The sequence below is a fragment of the Oreochromis niloticus genome, linkage group LG4 (genome assembly GCF_001858045.2).
Source record: "Oreochromis niloticus isolate F11D_XX linkage group LG4, O_niloticus_UMD_NMBU, whole genome shotgun sequence".
Classification (NCBI taxonomy): Eukaryota; Metazoa; Chordata; class Actinopteri; order Cichliformes; family Cichlidae; genus Oreochromis; species Oreochromis niloticus.
In genome coordinates this window covers 5,191,409-5,212,243 of record NC_031969.2, presented here as the reverse complement: position 1 = coordinate 5,212,243, position 20,835 = coordinate 5,191,409, and the positions used below count along the sequence as shown (strand labels likewise).

Here is a 20,835-nt window from a genome sequence, read left to right as displayed (position 1 = left end):
CCACAGCATGTCTTTATCCTGTTTTCCTTCTCTCACCCCAACCGGTGGCAGCAGATGGCTGCCCCTCCCTGAGCCTGGTTCTGCCGGAGGTTTCTTCCTGTTAAAAGGGAGTTTTTCCTTCCCACTGTCGCCAAAGTGCTTGCTCATAGAGGGTCATATGATTGTTGGGTTTTTCTCTGTAAGTATTATTGTGCGATCTAGTGTACAATATAAAGCGCCTTGAGGCGACTTCTGTTGTGATTTGGCGCTATATAAATAAAATTGAATTGAATTGAATTGAATTGAATTGAATTACTGCTTTTCTGTTAATGATAAAATCTAATTTTCCCCAAACTACTAAAATAGATACAAATATTTGGTATCGGAGGAATCGGTATTTCAGTATCAATCCTCGCACCATTAGACAAGAGGGAGAAGAACAGTTAAGGAAACAACAAAGAAACTAAACGTAAACATATTCAAAGTCAGACCTGAAACTGAATGAAAAATCAAGTATTCTAAACTAGAACAGCATCCAGCACTCCATAAAAACTAAGCAATAAGAGGAACTCAAATGAACTCAAACTATTGTGTTATTACTAGATATATTAGATTAACAATAAAAACATGACCTTATGATACTAACCCTATTAACAGTAGCATAAGAAATCAAACTGTCCATAGAATCATAAAGAAATAAAATCAGGAACAAGAAAACCCAACAGAAAGGAAAAAATAGCTTTATTCACATGAATCCCAAGCTCTGTCATTCAGCAATGACTAAACAATTAAAATGAAAGAGACGAAAATGTTCAGATTAAGTGCAATATGAAATGACAATAAGTGACCCTTATGTTCGTTTATGGTCTTCTATCCATATCTAATGCACTTAAGGTGGTTTTTGAAAAAGTGAAGCTGCAGTTTGAATTCGGCATCACTTCTTTTAGGGTATCTGAATTTGTTGTAGGTAGGATTACGGTTTTTGTGCTGATGGTCAATTGTCACATCACCACATGAGGCAACCATCAAAGAGCCCAGGCCATCCATGAAGAACTCTAGAGTCAGAAACAGACATTTCCCATTTAACAAAATATCATCTTTGTGCCATTTTCAATCTAAACTCTTTTGAGATCTGGACTTACCTGAATGCGCTACTCGCTGGAGCTTAGGGTCAAATCTCACCCTCTGCATGGCATCTGTACGAGCCAGGAAGAAGTTGACCACTCCACTGGCCAAATGGCATTGTGGGTAACCAGGAAGGCGGTGGAATTTTCCACCAGACTTCCTGTATAGGCAGCCACCTTCATTTTCATCTCCTTCCTCATATAGAATAGAAAAGTAAAAGCGGTTCCCTTGTACTGACCCACCAACCTAATTAGAGAAAAACAAAACAACCCATTATAAAATCAACACAATACAATACAACACAATCCATGGTGATTGAGAAAAATAATCTTGAACTATTATTCAAGATTAGATTAGGCCTGCTTAGAAGTCTAGTTTTCAGATACTCACCTTTCTGTCCTGGGGTCTGTTACATAAACTGATCTTTGCTAAGCCTGGTTTGGACTCTTCAGTTGGTCTTTGTTAAGATCAACAGTTAAAGTGAACACAATCTGGAAAGTTTTTCTGTTAATAAATCTGTTAGATGGTTTCTTGCAACCGTCGAAGACCAATCTCTAAGTTGTAATTTGCATTGGTTGCATCAACCAAACTTCGAACTGGTGTTAATTATGCATGCTCATGTCTGGTCAAAGCTCTTCAGTAAGCTGAAACAGATGTGGAATCAAACTTTCAGTTGGTTCCACATTGTCGCATTTGCCCAATTCAGGGGTTCTGTCCTTGCTCCTGTCTAAACGTTTGCTTGTTGTAAACTCAGCAAGTGCTATATGCTGCATACAAATGAAAGATTTTGTCTTTAAAGCTGTTCTTGACTAGGCAGAGGATTGATGTCTATTCTTATCAAGAAAGCTTAAGACTGGTAGGTCCAAGTTACACATGAGTGAGCTAAAGAAAAAAAACTCTTACAAACTGAGCCATCTAACACAAGCTATTTCATTCTTACCACATCTAGTTCAGGGACTGCCTCCATCACCTCCACAAGTTTCTCTATCTTCGTCTTCTCTGAAAACAAAAAGTCATCATCCACCCACAGAAAGTACTTGGTGGTTACCTGGGAAACAGCTAGATTTCTGCCTGCAAACCAGCCCTGAGAAGAAGAAAGAAACATCCTCTGTTCAAATTCATATATTGGAATGGGACCTTGAGATTTACCTGGTTTGATTGGAATTGTACTTGATAAGTCTTCCAAGAACTGAATTGACATTTGCATGTCTTATATTCTATAAATATCATTTTAGTCCCAAATATTGCTAAAAACTCATGGATCTGAAATTTCTGTGTGTGCATACCTGTGCTGGAGGCATGATGTAATGCTGGATGTTTTCTCCAGTAACGTTCTCTGGTTGTAAGCTGTCATCTGCAATAATCACTTTAATGTCACTATAGAATTTCCGGATGCTGTCCAACAACACCCTCAGTTGTTTGTAACGCAGGAAGGTCTTTGTGATGATGGTGACTTGAGAGCTGATATCTAACAGACAGAAGTATGCAGAGAATACATTTAAGAAAAGATGAACTGTTAATATGGCAGAGTTGCATTAGATTTCTGCGTCATTCAACCAAACCAAAGAACATGCTAATAAATTCATATATTTTTTTATAATTCTGGAAAAGATATAAAATCTGCCTGTTATTATGAAATAAATGAATTATTTCACATATGTTTCAGATAAAGTATTTCTGGAGCCTGCTAGGCATACACTTAGGTGGGGTCACAATTCAGATTCAGATTACAACGATTCTCAGCATACTCTGAGTGAGCTTCAAGAATTTCTAGCAAGAAAGTCCCAGTTCGGAAGTGATTTCAGAAAATTCCCAGAGCAATTTGAGAAAAGACACAGCAAAAACTTTAAATGAAAGAAAGACAGTGGGTTGGAAGAGTAAATGTAGTAAAATGGGCATTATTTCATGCCAGCACATTGCATTCTCTGGTTAAGAAATAAATAACTAAATAAATCCTATGATGTTTTGAAGTCTCGAATCATTACTCTTATGCTCACTTGATTTATAACCTCAGTAAACTGGTCCCTTAAAGTTTATGATTTTTTGTCTTATACAACAAATGCAAGGTTATTTTTGTAAATGTTACTATTGTAGCAAATTTAGATTTTTACATGTCAACGGTCACATTCCTATTTAAGATTTCCTTTATCTATTCACAAGTGTGTACATATATTTAGCCTGCGAACTTTTTTCTTTTTAACTATATTTTATAAACATTTTGCTCTTACTATTTTTTACTTACTATACTGCTGAGTGACTGTCTGCTGCTCGTCAAATACATTTCATTGCAATGTTGACCCTGTGCTAACTTGCATATGACAAATAAAACTGAAACTGAAACTGAAACTAAATGTATGTCACAGGAATATTGTAACTGCAAGCCCTCTTAAACTTAAACTTAGCCGGTGCTGTAAGTTGTTATCCACCTCCAGCAAAATTTAGGTACATATCACAGCTCTTTATAGTGATAGGAAGGATATAAATAAAGTGTAAACAAAATGAATACAAAGAAATATAAAAGATAAGCCTAATAAAGCTATAGTATTGAGACCAATCCCTGCGTTGAAAATATTGCATCACTGTCACCAGTAATAATTAAAACATCTAATGCATCTAATGCTTTATTTTAGATTAAGATTTTGGTGTAATGAGTCATGAAAATGTTTTAGTATTTCCTGAGATATGGGGTGTTGTGAAATTCCTCCAGAGAGGGTCGAGGGCAGCTGTTGATTACCGGGGTAACCTTTGTAGCACCCTGAGCTCTTTCCCCTGTCCCACTGTGTAGGTGGAAAACCACACTCAGAGAGAGTCGGCTTTCTATTGGGCACCAATAGGAGGACACCATCAGTTTTCTGGGGATTTTTTCATGAGCAATCTCTGTTGGGCTTTCTTCACCATTGTGTTGATGAGGACAGGCTAATGTGTTAGTCCACAAAAGTCTGAAACACTTTCCAAGTCCCTGTTAATGAGTAATGTCTGAGTTACCTTTTCATTCTTCCTAAAATCCAACAAAGACAATGAGTCTTTGTTTGATTTAGAAACAGGTTGTTGTCTCTGCACAACACTGCCAAACACAAGTTCCACTACCATGGTGTTACAATGGTGTTACTATGGTGAATGGGGGTGCAATCATGGGTGTAGAGGAGGGGATCATATATAACCCTCTGAGTATGATCCATCAAAAAGTCTTTTATCCAACAGCATGCAGTTTAAATAATAGTTGGTGACAGAGGATGGTGTTATTAGAAGCAGAGCTAAAGTTGATGAAGAGCAGCCATGCATCCATGCTTATCTGCTTCTTCAGATGTGACAATGCAGTGACAGTGACAATGCAAGTGCTACAGTCCTCAGTATACTTATTTGCCCTGTAAGAAAATGTGTGTGCATCAAAAGTGAAGGGAATGAATGACATAATATTACTCTGAACTAATTTCTTTTTTTTTACGCAGATGGACTATGATGGATTTCAGGCAGGGTGAGTTGGTGGGGTATGATAGGGACTGATTGAATATCTTGACAAAGACCAATGTCAGCTGGTCTAAATAGTTCTTCAACACCATGCCATGATGTCTGACTGCAAACACCTCACTTTAAGAATGGAGTTATGTTATAGGCTTGGTATAGGATACCCATATCCAGAAGATTGCTCAAAGTATGTTACACTATTGTGAGGTCTTCTGGATGATATTTATTAACTAATGAGTTACTAGTTTTTAACAAAGCATAGTGTTTAAGATACTTCCTAAGGTGGAACCTTCTCGGAGTGAAGAAGAAGAGGCTTAAGATTTTTTTCTGAGAAAGGTAAGATGATAAGATAATGACAGTAACTGAAGGAAACAATGATTTTGCATCAACATAATGTTCTTTGGATGCTGTTAATGCTCTTAACAGCATGCAATTAATATATTAAAGAAGCATTTTGCAGCAATATTTAAATGAATATGGGCTTGACTATTAAGCCCTGATGAAGAATTCACTTCTACCTGTTCCCATGTCATACAGGATTGGTACCTGAGGCTGCTGGATGGTAATGGGAAACACGGCTTCATAGTTTTCAAACTGGAAGGTAACTGAACAAAAAAAATATTTGTTTAGGTACAGTACAAGGGGGACTTAACTTATTCTATATTTTAAATATAATGTACAGGACTCATACATACAATAATACTCATATGTAAAATGCAAAGAACAATTTGCAAATTAAATTGTCATTTAAAAATTAGGATTTATAGCTCTTATGAAATTTTTGACACATACCAAGGTCTCCAGTGTTTACATGGTAGATGGTGCTGGTATAGGACACTTTGGCCAGCAGGTCATTAAGGATGAGCGGACTGCTAGACTCGATAATCAGTTTCGTTCCACCAGAACCTGTGAATTAAAACCAGACAATTTTACATCAGCCTTAAAATTACTTTAAATATGTAAAAGTTAGGTCCCAATTTTGTACTTTGTGTACATTCAGAGTAATATAATACTGCTGGTCATTTTTCAGAAAGAGCTCATAGTATAACCTGAGTAGGCATTAATCCAGAATAATACATTTTGGCTGAAAAAGTGACTTTCCCAAATAGATTATTCATTAAATTCTCTTCAGCTTATTACTATCAGGGTCGCAGGGGACAGAAGTCGATTCCAGCTACCATACAACAGGAGGCAGTCTGTCACAGGCCTAACACTAAGAGAGACAATCACATTCAGAAGTATGGGCAATTTAGAATTACCAATTAACCTAACACCACCTATTGTATGTCTCGGGACTCCAGGAGGAATCTGATGTACCCGGAGAGAACCCACACAAACATGAGGAGAAAATGCAAACTCCACACAGAGATGAATGGTGAACTCAAGACCTTCTTGCTGTAAGTTTACAGTGCTAACCACCATGCTGCCTGCCCAAAAAATATGAAATATACTAAATAAGATTCACATAAAACCACCCATGCTACTCTGATTGAGCAGGACTGAGGTCAGGAGTCCACTTTTAAAAGGACCCTAACCTGTAAAATACAGAATGAAGCCTCTGGATCTGGTGTACAGGGATGCTAGCTTTCAGGTGAGTTTCACCAATCATCCCATTAGACCACTTAACAATTTGATTGAGTGAGTTTCTTTTCTTTACAGATAAATGTTCAAAACATGACACAAAGAAAAAGATAAAACAGATTACCAATAAAATGAATTCATCACCATTTTATCAATGTGGAAATGAGAAATCCTTCTCAAACATGAGTCACTGGTGAACTTGCACACACGACCACAGTTTAGTTTAAAATTAACCTTTGAATCAATACCTATTTCAAGATCTGACCTTTAATCTGACCTTTAATAATAGCGCTTTGTGGTTATGAGTGCTTTTCCTAAAATCAGTTATCATATCGTTGGATACTGAAGGCAGGACTCATCACACCATTTGACAAAATTAGCAAGAACTGGCCCACGACTGGACTCATTTTTTTGGAGCAGTCTGACAATAACAGAGTTGTGTACATACTTCAAAATCGATGAAAATCAATTTTTTCAGACTTATTCTTAGACATATTTGTGCACAGGATAAATAATAAGGGCAAGAGCACACATTCCTGTCGGGGGGGGGGCAGTCAAAGAGCAGCCCAGGTTGGACAGGATTGATGAGGTCAGTCTAGCATCTTCCGCTCCAATGAAAACACTGAATTTCATGTACATTAATTAAAGTATTTTAATGACATTTTTATGTTCCAAAGTGAATATCCTATGGACAGAATTGAAGACATGTGAAACAGTTTATGTGCCACACTCTCAGTTGTCTGTCAGTACTGGTCACCTGAAAAAAACTCCTGTGTATCCATGAAAGGCTGAATATTTAATTTCATGAACATAAACTAAAGTATCTTCAGGAGGAGCATGAAAGGAAAACGACAATTGTCTTCTGGCTCTTGGAGGAGGCAGACGCATCTCTCACTCTCTCCTTCCCTTATCTTTCCTGCTTAGCTTCTATGTCCTTGTACAGTCTCGTCTGACTCTAACTTTGAGAGAGCCTCTGATTCTCATGTTGGAACACTGAGCTACTAGTTGTTTTGCCGTCATTGTATGTATATGTATATGTATATGTATACATATATATATATATATATACATATATATATGTATACATATACATATACATATACATATATATATGTATACATATACATACATATACATACATATACATATATATATGTATACATATACATACATATATATATGTATACATATACATACATATATATATGTATGCATATACATACATATATATATGTATACATATACATACATATATATATATATATATGTATATATATATATATATATATATATATATATATATATATATATATATATATGTATATCTTTAAAATTGCTTTTTAAAGATTTTTGTAAATATAATGAAACCATGTAATTAGTCTATGTGATTAGTCTATTAGTCTATGTGATTTATTCTATGTATATATGTATATATGTACATATATATATGTATATATGTATATATATATATACATATATATATACATATGTATATGTATATGTATACATATGTATATGTATATGTATACATATATATATGTATATGTATATGTATATATATGTATATATATATATATGTATACATATACATATATATATATATATATATATACACATGCATACAAAGACCTTTATTTATTTATACATACATACTTGTGTTTGACCTTAAAACGCACCTTGAATAGTGGCCTCTTCAGGTGGAGTGTCTGTTGTCAGGATACCATTAGACACAGTTAAGAAAACCTAGAATAGCAACACATGAATGAACTAAAAAAAAAATGCAGTCATTTTAACAATACCATAATTACTACCTCCTCCACAAAAACACCACCACCACCACCCAAACTGTCTTTTTAAACCAGAAGACCACTTTAAAGTGAGAAGACACATTACATTTGTTCCACCTTTTAGAGAATCTACAGCAAATGCTTATTTTACAGCATTCATATACAGAGTGGGCCATTTATATGGATACACCGTAATAAAATGGGAATGGTTGGTGATATTAAAGTCCTGTTTGCGGCACATTAGTATATGTGAGGGGGCAAACTCCTCAAGATGGGTGGTGACCATGGTGGCCATTTAGAAGTCGGCCATCTTGGATACAACTTTTGTTTTTTCAATAGGAAGAGGGCCATGTGACACACCAAACTTATTGGTAATGTCACAAGAAAAACAATGGTGTCCTTGGTTTCAACGTAACTTTATTCTTTCATGAGTTATTTACAAGTTTCTCTTTGTTCACAGGCATTGGCATGTCGAAGAGGTTAACACGTGAGGAGTGGATCGAAATCGTGTTGATATCTGGTGAACGCAGTAACCGGGTCATTGCAGCAGATTTCAATGCAAGACACCCTACGAGACCACCCATCTCCCATGCTACAGTTAGCAAACTGCTTGCTAAGTTTCGTGAAACTGGTTCAGTGTTGGATTTGCCAAAATGTGGACGCAAGAAAACTGTCACTAATGAAGAAACATCAGTGGCTGTCCTAGCTTCATTCAGCAAGAGCCCACAGCGTAGCACTCGCCGCATGTCACTGGAGAGTGGCATTAGTCGAACATCCCTTCGGCGGATATTAGCTACTCACAAATGGCACCCTTACAAACTCCAGCTACTGCAGCATCTCAACGAGGATGACCCAGATCGGCGCACAGAATTTGCAGGATGGGCAAAACAAAAATTGGAACAGGACCCTCAGTTCACGCAGAAGATTTTGTTCAGTGATGAGGCAAACTTTTATGTGAATGGTGAAGTTAACAAACAAAACCACCGCTATTGGTCTGACACTAACCCACATTGGATGGATCCCTCCAAGACTGTTGGAACAACAAAAGTGATGGTTTGGTGTGGTATATGGGGTACAACGATAGTGGTTCCATTCTTCATCAATGGAAACCTCAACGCGACTGGATATTTGAAATTGCTACATGATGATGTGTTTCCCTCTTTATGCACTGAAGCTGGCACGTTCCCTGAGTTTTTCTAGCAAGATGGTGCACCACCACATTATGGGTGCCAGGTCCAAGCATTCCTAGATGAACAGTTTCCTGGAAAGTGGATTGGTCGTCGTGGGCCAGTTGAATGGCCCTCAAGGTCTCCCGATCTGACCCCCTTAGACTTTTATCTTTGGGGTCATCTGAAGGCAATTGTCTATGGTGTAAAGATACGAGATGTGCAGCACCTGAAACTACGGATACTGGATGCCTGTGCTGGCATTTCTCCTGCGGTGTTGCTATCAGTGTGTGAAGAGTGGGAGAAAAGGGTTGCATTGACAATCCAACACAATGGGCAGCACATTGAACACATTTTATAAGTGGTCAGAAACTTGTAAATAACTCATGAAAGAATAAAGTTACGTTGAAACCAAGCACACCATTGTTTTTCTTGTGACATTACCAATAAGTTTGATGTGTCACATGGCCCTCTTCCTATTGAAAAAACAAAATTTGGATCCAAGATGGCCGACTTCTAAATGGCCACCATGGTCACCACCCATCTTGAGGAGTTTGCCCCCTCACATATACTAATGTGCCACAAACAGGACTTTAATATCACCAACCATTCCCATTTTATTACGGTGTCTCCATATAAATGGCCCACCCTGTAGTTTTATAACATACAGTGCATAGCAGATGCACTGCACAGCCCAAAGAGTGTGTGGTCTCTCTTATTACAGTACACAGCTTTTTCAACTGAGGAAAGTTTGATTTATATTGGTGCTTTTCGACGAATGTCAAATGGAAGATAAACCCTACATGATCATGTGAGCTTGTGCTGTTCATGGAATTTCAAAACTGGCTTTTAGAAAAATGTTTAATCTACTTAAAAAACTTCATTCTACAACTCTTGCTGCTGCTGTTGCAGTACACACTGATGAATTTGCCCTGACACACAAGAATGTTTTTTCATTTTCCTGTTTGCACACACCCCGCGGTTAGTTGGCCCGAAAGATAGATGCCCTAAAAATCACATCCATTTAAAACTGAATGTTATTACTGTCATTAGCAAAGACACCTCTTAAGAAAAGAGCAGTCCAGGAAGATTAAATCACCTTCTTCAAGAAATCCAATGCTAAGAACATATCACTAGATAAGATGTTGCTGGAGAAGCTGGAGATCGCAAAATAGATGAAGAACTGAACTCTTTTGTGTCAATGTGTTTTGTTTAATGTTGCTGTTTTGCATGCCACTCATACAAAACAGTGTCTGTCTTCATGTTTCAGACTCTGTAGCATAGATGGGTTAGTGTGTGGATCTAATATGTGCGTACTGGGTGTGCTATTGCAGTTTGTTCAGTTGTGATCAAGGTTTGCCTCAGGCAAATTTAAATTTGCTGTGTGACCTTCATTGCTGGTTGCAGGTATTGATATTATCTTTGGAAATTATTTGGCTAGCAGTGAACTTTTTGCACCTCCTGTCAATATTAAAACAATTAACGGACATGAGTGTTTCTGATCATGCTGCAAAGAGAGCTATGATGTGGGCGCAGACACATGAACATGGAGATTTAGAGAACTTTAGTGACTTGTATGAGTGATGCACCTCCAACAAGATCACACCCAAACTATATATCAAGTAGCACTTCAGACTGATGAAAAAACCCCACAACGCTCTCTGTATGCAGAGAAGCTCATGTAAGAATAGAAAAAGGATAATGGCTTGTCATCCTTTTATTCTAATGTCAACAATCTGAGTCTTACCTCATTGAGGTTGATGTTTTGATGCAATTCTAGACTCCTAGCTCTGGTTCTACACATGAATAACTGTACCAAATTATAGCTCCATACCCATTCCCTTCCTAAGTTTAACATATGACCAGATCATGTCTGCATCCCTTGGAAAATCACAAAAATGTACACTCATGAAATAATATTCTGTTGCTCTTGTCATACATGTTAAATCATAAATCAGGTTATTCCTGCTGCTCATTTGACACCCATCTCAGGCACTGGAAAACTATCTGTGTTTGTTACGGTACATGTCCAAAGTATTTGCTCTAATCGTGACAGAGGTTAGAAAGGGTCCACAATGCCTGCACTTTTGCACGAGTTTCACTTGAAAATTCCTAATTCAAAATGACAGTGAACTTCAAGAAAAAGAGTGTTGCACTGGGCTTCCAGTCAGGCAACTTTGTGTCAGTTTTGCTATATGTTGTTGGTTCTGCTCTACAGGTGTAACGGGTGTATTAAAAACCCGGTGTATTTAGATGCATCTAAAGGACAAAGGTCACTCTTTTGAGGATGCCAATGTTCACATTTTGGACAGAGAAGACCAAAATGTGAAGATGTTTGAAAGAGGAGAGAAAGAAGCGATCTATAGCTCATCAATCGGACAACACAAAACAGAAAATATGGCAATCAGAGTGTTAGGCCAGACCGGCTACACAGAGAAAGTTTTTTGATCTATATGTTGCAGAGCGCAAACTCAGTGAAAAAATCCATTCCATTGTTGACTCTGATATTCTGGCCAATGTAGTTTCACCTGTTGCCTCTGTGCATCGGTCAGCACCTGTATAGTTCCAGCGTTGATGGAATTACTGACACTGACACTGACTGGGGATGTAACAAACAATAACCTGAACTTTATGATACTTGCTTAATGGCTAATAAAATAAAATTGCTAATAAAAAAAACATTTTGTCATTGGTTAATAATGCAAATTTTCATGTCAATATTATTGTCGCTACAGTGGTCGATGGTTCCCCAAGATGGCTGCTGTACAATCATCACAAAAAATAATGTTAAAGAAAAATATCTTTACTAGCAATATTTACAAAAAGCCACAGAATTATTCACACAAAAGCCGGATTTCAATTCAGAGTTCTTTTGCCCCATATTTTTACATCAGAATGAGAGAGAATCTCAGGTTATGATTGGCAGTTAAGTATAATTACATTATTAATGCAATTATGCAATTTAATAGTTTCAAACATCATTGCCATCAATTCATATATATATATATATAGATATATATATATATATATATATATAGATATATATATAGCAGCTGGATAGCGTAGTGGTTAAACTACACGCCTTTGGAGCAGAAGATCGCAAGTTCGATTCCTGCCTGGGGCGTCTGTATCCAGTAAGGGTCCTAAGGCTAGACCCCCTATGCTAAAAGTGAGCCTACCGCAGACATGAGCGAGACAGATAAATATGAAGGCATGCCGGCTCGGACGTCGCCCGGATCAACAAGGTCCGCGTCAGGTGTTGAGGAACCAGGGCACCCTGATGACAAGTGGGCTACTGGAACAAGAAGGCATCAGTGGGCAAGAGACGAAAACAGGGCGTTGTTGGAATGCTACTACGCAAGTAACCCTGGCGGAAGGGGTTACATGAATAGGATGAGGACCTATATATATATATATATATATATATATATATATATTGAACAGCCATCTCTCACACACCAACCAACTGCTACCATCAGTCAGGGAGATCTGGGTGAGAATTGCCTGTCAGTTTCTAATCTGTGATATCAGACCAACCTTATAGCTGTTTCTTTCTTCTGCATGCAGACCTAAACCTGAAATAAAAAAATGAGCTTTAAGTGTCACATAGTCCTTTCACCGAAAGATACATATTCACTTTATGTTTTGACTTTACACATGTTTTGCAAGGCCAGTTATTGAGGAAGCTTCCAAGAAACCTCATTCATCTCTCACTCAGTTTTTCCTCACTGTGTTTTAAGATGACATAAGTTTACCTAATACTGTTGGCTAAATGTTGAAGTCTGAACCATTAAATGAATATGTCCTTGCAGAGGTATTTATTCAGAGCAGTTTTTGGTCTGATAATTGAGAGCAAAATTTTAGAAAAACTGCGACAATCGATCTCATCGTAACTCTTCCATGAAGAAATGGCATTGGCCTTGTTGCCCTCCTATTTTATTTGTTGTGACTAATAAATCCAGTTTAATTCTTTTTCATTGCAATTTTCTGTGAATCAGATGAATACATATTCTCTATGACATTTTTATGGAAATATAAAAAAATTTACATTGCTGTCTGAGGCATATATTGAGCTTGGCATACCTGGTATGGCAGTGGGGGTCAAAGGTCGTACTATGAAGCCCTGGATAGGATACTGCAGAGGAGAGTTAGGCAAAGCAAACAGCAGCTTTGATAGTACTGAATTAGACCTGTTGAGGAGATGGAATAGGGGAAGGTTAGACAAAAGAATTTTGAGTACTCCAGCAGAACCCAAACAGACACACATTTAATTCATTCTCTTGTTAATATTGAACTGTAAATGTAAGAATTCACTGAAAGCTTCCATCCATCTTCTACCTGGCTTTGTAGTGTTGGAACTCTTTAGATCGCCGTTGCATCAATTCTTCATACTGGTCTTGTGGGATGTGGTCTTTGAGAATCTTAGCGCCATCAGGACAGGTGCATGGACTAGGTAAGCGACGTTGTGTGGGTAGAGATGACTTATAATGTAGAGATCCTGAAGAGTGCCTGTAATATGGAAGTCCTAAAGAGTCACAATTCAATTCTATATCACAGAACTACTATGTCACAGAACTATAAAGGAAAGCATATCCTTACTGCTGGTCAAAGCAGCAATTCATTTTACTTGTTTCTGTCCTTTTGTAAAATGTCCCTCCTTCTATTTATTATTTTGTGCCAGCTTCTTCCATCTCTTCCTCACTGTGTTTTTGGGGCTACTGTTCCTCTTCCTGCACTTCTCCATGATAGTGCTAACAACAGTAGCTTTCTCTGACTCTGCATGGTGCACAAGCATGCAGGGAGGGTAGTGGAGGGCCTGGTTATGGTAAGAGATTTGAGTGATTGGGCAATCCAGTGGCAGTAATTAAAATAAATTAATGGGCTGCTGTCAGTGCTTGGACTGATATGCAGAGAATCTGTCAAGCTAGTGTGTGGTGTGTTGCAATTGTCACGGTTCTGGGTCCGTTTGACCCAGTATTTTGAGTTGTTATGATTTGGTGTGTTTTTGCATTTTGGATTCTTTTCTTATTATGATGATAATGATGATTATGACTCTGTTTCAGTTATTCTTGTTTAGGGATTAGTTCGTAGGTTTGTGTTCTCATGTTTATTGCAGGTTAGTTCAGTTTTTAGTCTGTCTCTCAGTTTCGTGTCTGCGTCTTTGTTTAGTGGTGTCTTGTTTCCTGTTTTAGTCTGAAGGTTCATGTTCCTGTCTTATGTCAGTGTTTCTAGCTTTGTTCCCCCTGTCTCATTAGGTCTTATTTCTCCCAGCTGTGTTCCCCTTCTGTATCTAATTCCTTGATGACTTCCTCAGTGTATTTAAGCCCAGTGTGTCTTTGTGTCAGTGTCGCGTCGTCTGTGTACTTCCCCTCTGGTTAAGTTAAGTGTTTTTCAGGATTCTGTGCAGTTCATGTTTGCCATTTGGTTTATGTTGTTTTTCATGTAGCTGCACGATGAGGTTCCGTGCAGGTCATGTTCATGTCTGTTTCGTCATGCCATTTGGTTCACAGTTTCCATGCAGCTGCACAGCATTCTGTTCACAGTGATCATAGTTATTCCTTTCAGTCAGGTTAGTGTTTTTCCAGTTTAGGTTTTTGGTTAGTTGCAGTCTCTGTCGCTGTTATATTTTGTCTACCCCCCCCTTTTGCATCAGCCCAAATAAAGGCTCGCTTTCAGTTTAAGTTCACTCCTGTCTCCTCACCTGTGTTCGCGCCTGGGTCCACCACACACACTCTCCACACGGTCTGCCCCGGCTGGTCGTGACAGCAATGCCCAGAATGCAAGATTACCAGTCCATGGATTACTAATCACATCCCAGAATATTTCTGTTTTATGAACATATATGCAGTGCTCTCTATATTGTTTGGGACAAAGACACTATTTTTGTAGTTTTGCCTCTGCACACCATCATAGTGTATTGTAAATCAAACATTAAATAGATCATTGAAGTGTAGACTTTCAGCTTTACTTCAAGGGGTGTTTGCATGAACAAGTATAACAAGCACCCACATGAAGCTGAAGTGACGAGCTAAATCACGAATGAATGAGAGGCTTAATTTATTCGTGTGTGTTGCTGTCATGTTGTAAATAAGCTGGGTGGGTTTCTGACAGTGTTGCATTCATATCTTAAGAACATTAAACATGTGTGATTTGTTTTCATGCTATAATGTCAGTAATCTCGTCAGTGAGGCTCTGACAGTCTGCCTTAGTATGAGTCATGGATGATGGTGATAATTAACAGCAGTGCTGTGGTGTGACAGCACAGCTGCAGGCTTTATGCTGAGCTTGGACACTAAGGTGTTGTTACAAATACAGAATGAAATACAGAATCATTCATGCAATGACTTTTAGAGTTAGCTTTCACTGAGTCAGTTGAACACTGATCACAGCCCCATTATTCTTTAAATAGCTTCTGCCTGCTAACCTCTTCCTGCTTCTTTCTCTCTTTAATCCCAACTAAAAGGTTTTTCATAGGTTTCTTTGTATAACTTCTTTTTAAGTCAAGCTATTAAAGGAGACGTCACTATTCATTTAAGTTTGTATTCCCTTGTATGTCATGCAGGGACCACTCTGATCCCTCCTGTTGAAGGTTGACGATGTAAAGACACATCTGTACCTGTGAGGGAGCCGAGCCCTCAGACTGGAGGAGACGCCTCAGAGATGAAGGAGGTGCAGGGAGAGTACATTCTGCAGTTTGTGAATTAATGTCTTCTGGAGAATGATGTCATATCTTATATAGCGCATTTCTACTCTACTACAGCACTCGGACCATTTTATACACCCTGTGTGTGTTTATAGTCTTTTATATCTGACATTCACTGTGAGATGAACAGCTCTGGGGTCAGGATCCTGCCCCTTCTAAAGTGAAGCTTCCTGGTGCAAAACACTGTCTTTCTTTGTTATTTCATTCAGTTATCATGAGCAAAGAGGCTTGTTTTAACAATTATAGCTGCTATTAATAGAATTCTTATTATTTTAAGCATTTTTTAGCTCCTCAGTGTCACATCACAGCCTTGATGTGTGTTTTGTTAGTTACTTTACAGTGAGTCCTCAGGTGTTAAGCAGATACCTCCTGTGGGGTTAAAGGTGCTTCTTCTTTGTTTTTCCTTGTTAATAACTGTTTGTCATCAGTGATTTGGAACTTGATTTTTGTAAGTAAATGTGTGTTTGTAATTAAAATAAAAATTTTTATCATCTACCTTTTTCCCTTCATTGATATTTTTTCTACACTTAATTAAACTATCTACAAAATAATTCAGTAAGGAGAGATCATATGAAAAACCTGAACATGATTTATTAAAAATAGAAATAAGTTAAGCTATCTGGTAGTTAACTAAGATGACCCCTCATAGAAGAAAGAATCCCAGCAGACTGAGGAGGAGATGGTGAGGACGTGGGTTGCAGATGTGAAGCATGCAGAGTGAAGGCTGATTAGCTTGGAGTAGGTAAGCCAGAAAATTACTGGACCATAGAAACAATGTCAGAATTATGTTTGATAGTGCGAGACAATTGCAATGTAAAGAACAGACTAGCAGCCGAACAGCCAGGAAACCTTTAAATATTTTTTAAAAAATCGTCCTAATTTAATTAATCCATAAACTTAAATTTCTATTTCATCAGGATATATCTGTGCTACAGCCTTTTTGTGTGTGACTTTGTATCAAAACTGGGATGTGTATGTGATTGTTGACACCCCAGACTCCCAAAAACTAAAATAAAGTAAAATAACAATAAAAGGAGTGAACCCTCGCTGGAAACTAACTGAAACCCATTTTAACATAGAAACAACTTACACATAATCTAATGAACAATGGAGGATTATTGTTTCTGGTATGTGTTATATCAAAAATGTGATAGGAGAGTTTATTCTGTTTATTTATGTACTTACTGAAAGTACAGATACTTAATGCAGAAACACAGCCTCCAGGGCCGTAACACTATACAACAATAATTTACAAATAAACAAGATAATCAAATAAAATCACAAAGCAATGAGAAAAAATCAATGAAACCCACATTAACTAAGTAACAAGTGGTGTTTATCTTTTGATAATTTAACCCAAGCTTTGTCCCCAGCAGACGATTCAGTGTAAAAAATCAGTTCTTTTTCATTGGCTAAACAAGCTGCGATTTGATTGGCTGTTTCTTCATTACACCTATACGCAATGGGTCGCCATAAAAGGAAAATGTGTTGCTGCACTGAAGCAGAGCCCTCAGGAAGAAGTTTAGTAAACACATTAGTATTTCACAAGAGTATTCAATGGATATGCTGCTGGAAAAAGTGTCAAATATATAGCTTACACATACAAAGGGGAAGGTTTATCTAAATGGACACAAACACAGATGGTACAGGAACAATTTACCTTTCTTTTGATGTAGGATAATTGTTATGGCCCAGCTGATTTGCCAATTTACATGAAATCCCCAAATAGAATGGAAGCATGATGAACAGCACACCGACAGCAGCAATCGCAAAAAGCTTTGAGTTTGTAAAGACAGACATCTGTTGATACACAGAAACACACATTATAGTTGGTTAATTAGCAAAGGCAAAATATTTCAAAGCTTAAGCAAATGGACATATTGATTGTTATATGAAACATGTTGTGTCTTGAATTACATCCTAGATATGACTGAACATGATAAAATGAACATGAACAAATATTTTCTTTTTTCCACTTTTTTCTTCTGCCTCTGTAAAAAATTCATCCTGCCTAAATCTCTTAGTTGAAGCCGGTGTTATGCCAAAAAGTAATTTTCAGTATTTGCCAAAAATAGTCTGCTCATATTTAAACTGTTGCAAATAACTTGTTGGCCATTTCCATTTTAGAATGGAATAGAAACTTAATTGTCACTGTTGCAAGAACAATGAAACACAGTTTGGCATCTCTCCGTTGGGAGCATGTAGATTTTGGGGGGGGGGGTAAAAAGTCACAGTGACATTAAAAATGTGTTTTCCAAGAGAGATCTGGCCAAGAGGGCAGCAGAAACTGCAATAAATATAAAATAAGAGTAACATAATGATAGTGGACAGGACTGATTATAATTTAGATAAAATTACACAGAGTCAAAAAGATACTGGTAAATACTGTTGACTACAGTCTGCTTACCAATGTAAGCACAGATGTAGCTCATAAAAAAGTCAAAACACTGGAAATGGCGTTTTGACAGTCTTTCACTTTTTGTCTTTTCCTATACCACAAGTCCTTTTGCAGCAAAAAGGATTTATAGGATGCCAGAATTAGCGCCATCTGCTGGTGTTCAGACAGATTGCAATTTTAAGTCACATGCTTTGACTTCATTTTTTGCTTAGTTATCGTTCAGTAATGGAAATAAATGACTGCACATAACTAAAAGACTGTTGTATGATCAAAATGATAATCACAATTATTTTTGATTAATACTGAGATCAGAATAATTTGATACAATTATCCACTGATTTTAGTGATGAGAATGGTTTTTTTAATTATTTTTATTTCTTATCTTTATACTGGTACAAACTTTGCATCAAAATGGAATAACTGTTAAACAATGAGCCACTGCTTTACATTTTATTTCCTTTACATTGTGGATCATTCCTAAATTCATCTTTATAAATTATAAGTCTGTGTAGATAATAAAGATGTTTATTCACCTGATGCACTTAAGTTTTAGTGACTTAGACTTTACTCAGCAATGTCATCCTCACTTTGAAGCCCGAGCACAAGTGTAGCCAAATTCATAGAATCTTAAAAGCAGGGCTCGACTTTCCATCACTTTCTAAGAACGCTCCATGCATCATTATTTACAAAAGCTTGCTTAGAAATCCAGTTTTGAATATTCAAATGCCTTTATGCTTCAGTGACTGAAAAAAATCATTGCATTTGCTAACAAAGTGTATCTTTCCTCTGTTCTTCTATGTGGTCTTCTTTTTGTAAGTTCTTTCGGTACTTCTGCTTTTATGTTACACAATAAGAACATGCAACAGCCCTTAAACTGACAAAAACTAAGGATGTATGTATAATTTACACACACAAAAAAACTATTTACATTTGTATCATGATATTAAAGTACAAAAAAGCCTTTAATTATGTGGCTGCGTATTTACAGACAGAGCACAGCTACCTGAAGAAAGACAATTCATATGTTGTAAAGATCCAGAAATTTAGTTGTAAGGTGAAACCTCAGGGGAGAGCCACTCTCTCTTGCTCACCTCAGTGATACACCTTTGTATGTGTAGAGTTGGTCAATCAGCATTTTCAGAAGCTTGTTTTGACCATGTTTGGACAGATAGGTTAACAAGCTGTCGAACAGGTGTACCTAATAAAGTACACAAATATAAAGTGTACACGTTTTTCCCTTTTTTTGTAAAGGACAGTTTACTTCAAAGGTACACTTTGCCATTCCTAACAGGTGTATAATGAAACAGACTCATGAATATCTACAATGCCAGAATCAGAGAGTATCTGAAAAATTTAAATTAACATAATTTATTTGTGTAATTACAAACATATTGGGATTTTATACTTGTGGTATGACAGAAGAATAGAAATAACTCATTTCCTACCTCTTCTTCCTGCTGTTTATGGAGCCACAATAACTAAAAGATGATGAGGGTGTGAGGGAAAGCTGATCTTGGAAATCTTGAAAAACTTGCTTAAAATGTAATCACCGAAAAGCTTGGACACTATAAAAGGTGCATTCCTTTTTCTTTTCAGTTAACTGGTGTCCCACTGGTCAATGATGGGGATGGTAAGGACAAGGGGCGTTCCAGTGAGCGTGGCCAAAAAAAAAAGCCGTCAAAAGCTCAATCATCTGTTCCAGTACATCTACAGACCTCAATGCTTCACTTACAGAAAAAAAGAAAATGACGTACTGAGAGACAGCCAGAATCACCAAAGCAAACAGCTTTGACAAACAAACCTATGTTTCTGCTGCTACATTTAAAGCACAAGTCAACATAGATTTTTTTAAGTCAATCCTTCTTCTTAATTTACATTGACATGTGACATCGAAACTGTGCAGCACAAATGTTCTGAAAATGGCCATCTGAAATTTTGAGGTCTTGCAGTGCAATAGTAAACACTAAAGACTAGAACACTGTGTAAAGGTAGTCTCGGTGGTGTGTGTAAGCAATAAGTAATGTGTGTGTGTTTTGTGTTCATGGGTGGGGTTATTGTCTTCATGTTGTAAATGTTGCTGTTCACTGTTCAACTGTTCAACAGAGTAATACCCCTGACATTTATTCATGAATTGCTCAAAGAGGGAGAGGACTGGAACAGCAATGGAAGGAAGAGCTCCATTCCAAAATTTTACCTTCTATAGATTTTTCACTACTTTTATTTAACTATAAATAAATAAATAGACACAAATAAAGCAAAAATAAAAGAAATAGTTAAAATCTGCTCTGCAACTCAAACATTTAAAAAAGCTGTTTGTTCTGCTTGAGCCATACTAATACCAGTAGTAGTTGAGCTGTAAGCCAAGCTGAAGGCACAGGACGACTAAGAGGCTGGAATTCTTAGGACTGCTGGTTTCATCTGTGTTAAGCACAACAGTATCATGGTCAGGGCAGGTTTACTGTCTGGTTTGGCCTTTCTAATATCTCCTTAAATAAATGAGCACACAAGCGCTTTGAGTGCTCAGAAGAGTAGAAAAGCGCTACATAAGAACCAGTCTATTTACCATTTACCATTTAAATGTATAAGATTCATAGTTTTATTTTTTTCTATGATCGAAAAGACTATTCAATT

At 37.2% G+C, this 20,835-nt stretch overlaps 1 protein-coding gene across 1 annotated transcript; it reads right to left on the bottom strand.

Moving 5' to 3' along the window:
• Positions 1–723: 723 nt before the first annotated feature.
• Positions 724–19,804, bottom strand: LOC100696269 (beta-1,4 N-acetylgalactosaminyltransferase 2). The gene is made up of 12 exons (XM_019358258.2): positions 19,650–19,804; positions 17,467–17,606; positions 13,442–13,612; positions 13,187–13,293; positions 12,641–12,678; positions 7,827–7,893; positions 5,362–5,475; positions 5,088–5,174; positions 2,391–2,572; positions 2,045–2,188; positions 1,122–1,350; positions 724–1,034 (listed from the first exon to the last, which is right to left on the bottom strand). Exons 2-12 carry the CDS (start codon positions 17,604–17,606, stop codon positions 850–852), a joined length of 1,464 nt encoding a protein of 487 aa, XP_019213803.1. The 5' UTR covers positions 19,650–19,804; the 3' UTR covers positions 724–849.
• Positions 19,805–20,835: the final 1,031 nt, after the last annotated feature.

Coding starts and splice junctions, on each gene's coding strand:
- LOC100696269 (XM_019358258.2), bottom strand. CDS start 17,606: ATGTCTGTCTTTACAAACTCAAAGCTTTTTGCGATTGCTGCTGTCGGT. Junction 2,573..5,087: donor CCTGTATGACATGGGAACAG/GTAGAAGTGAAT, acceptor TCTGTCTGTTAG/ATATCAGCTCTCAAGTCACC. Junction 2,189..2,390: donor ACATCATGCCTCCAGCACAG/GTATGCACACAC, acceptor TCTTCTTCTCAG/GGCTGGTTTGCAGGCAGAAA.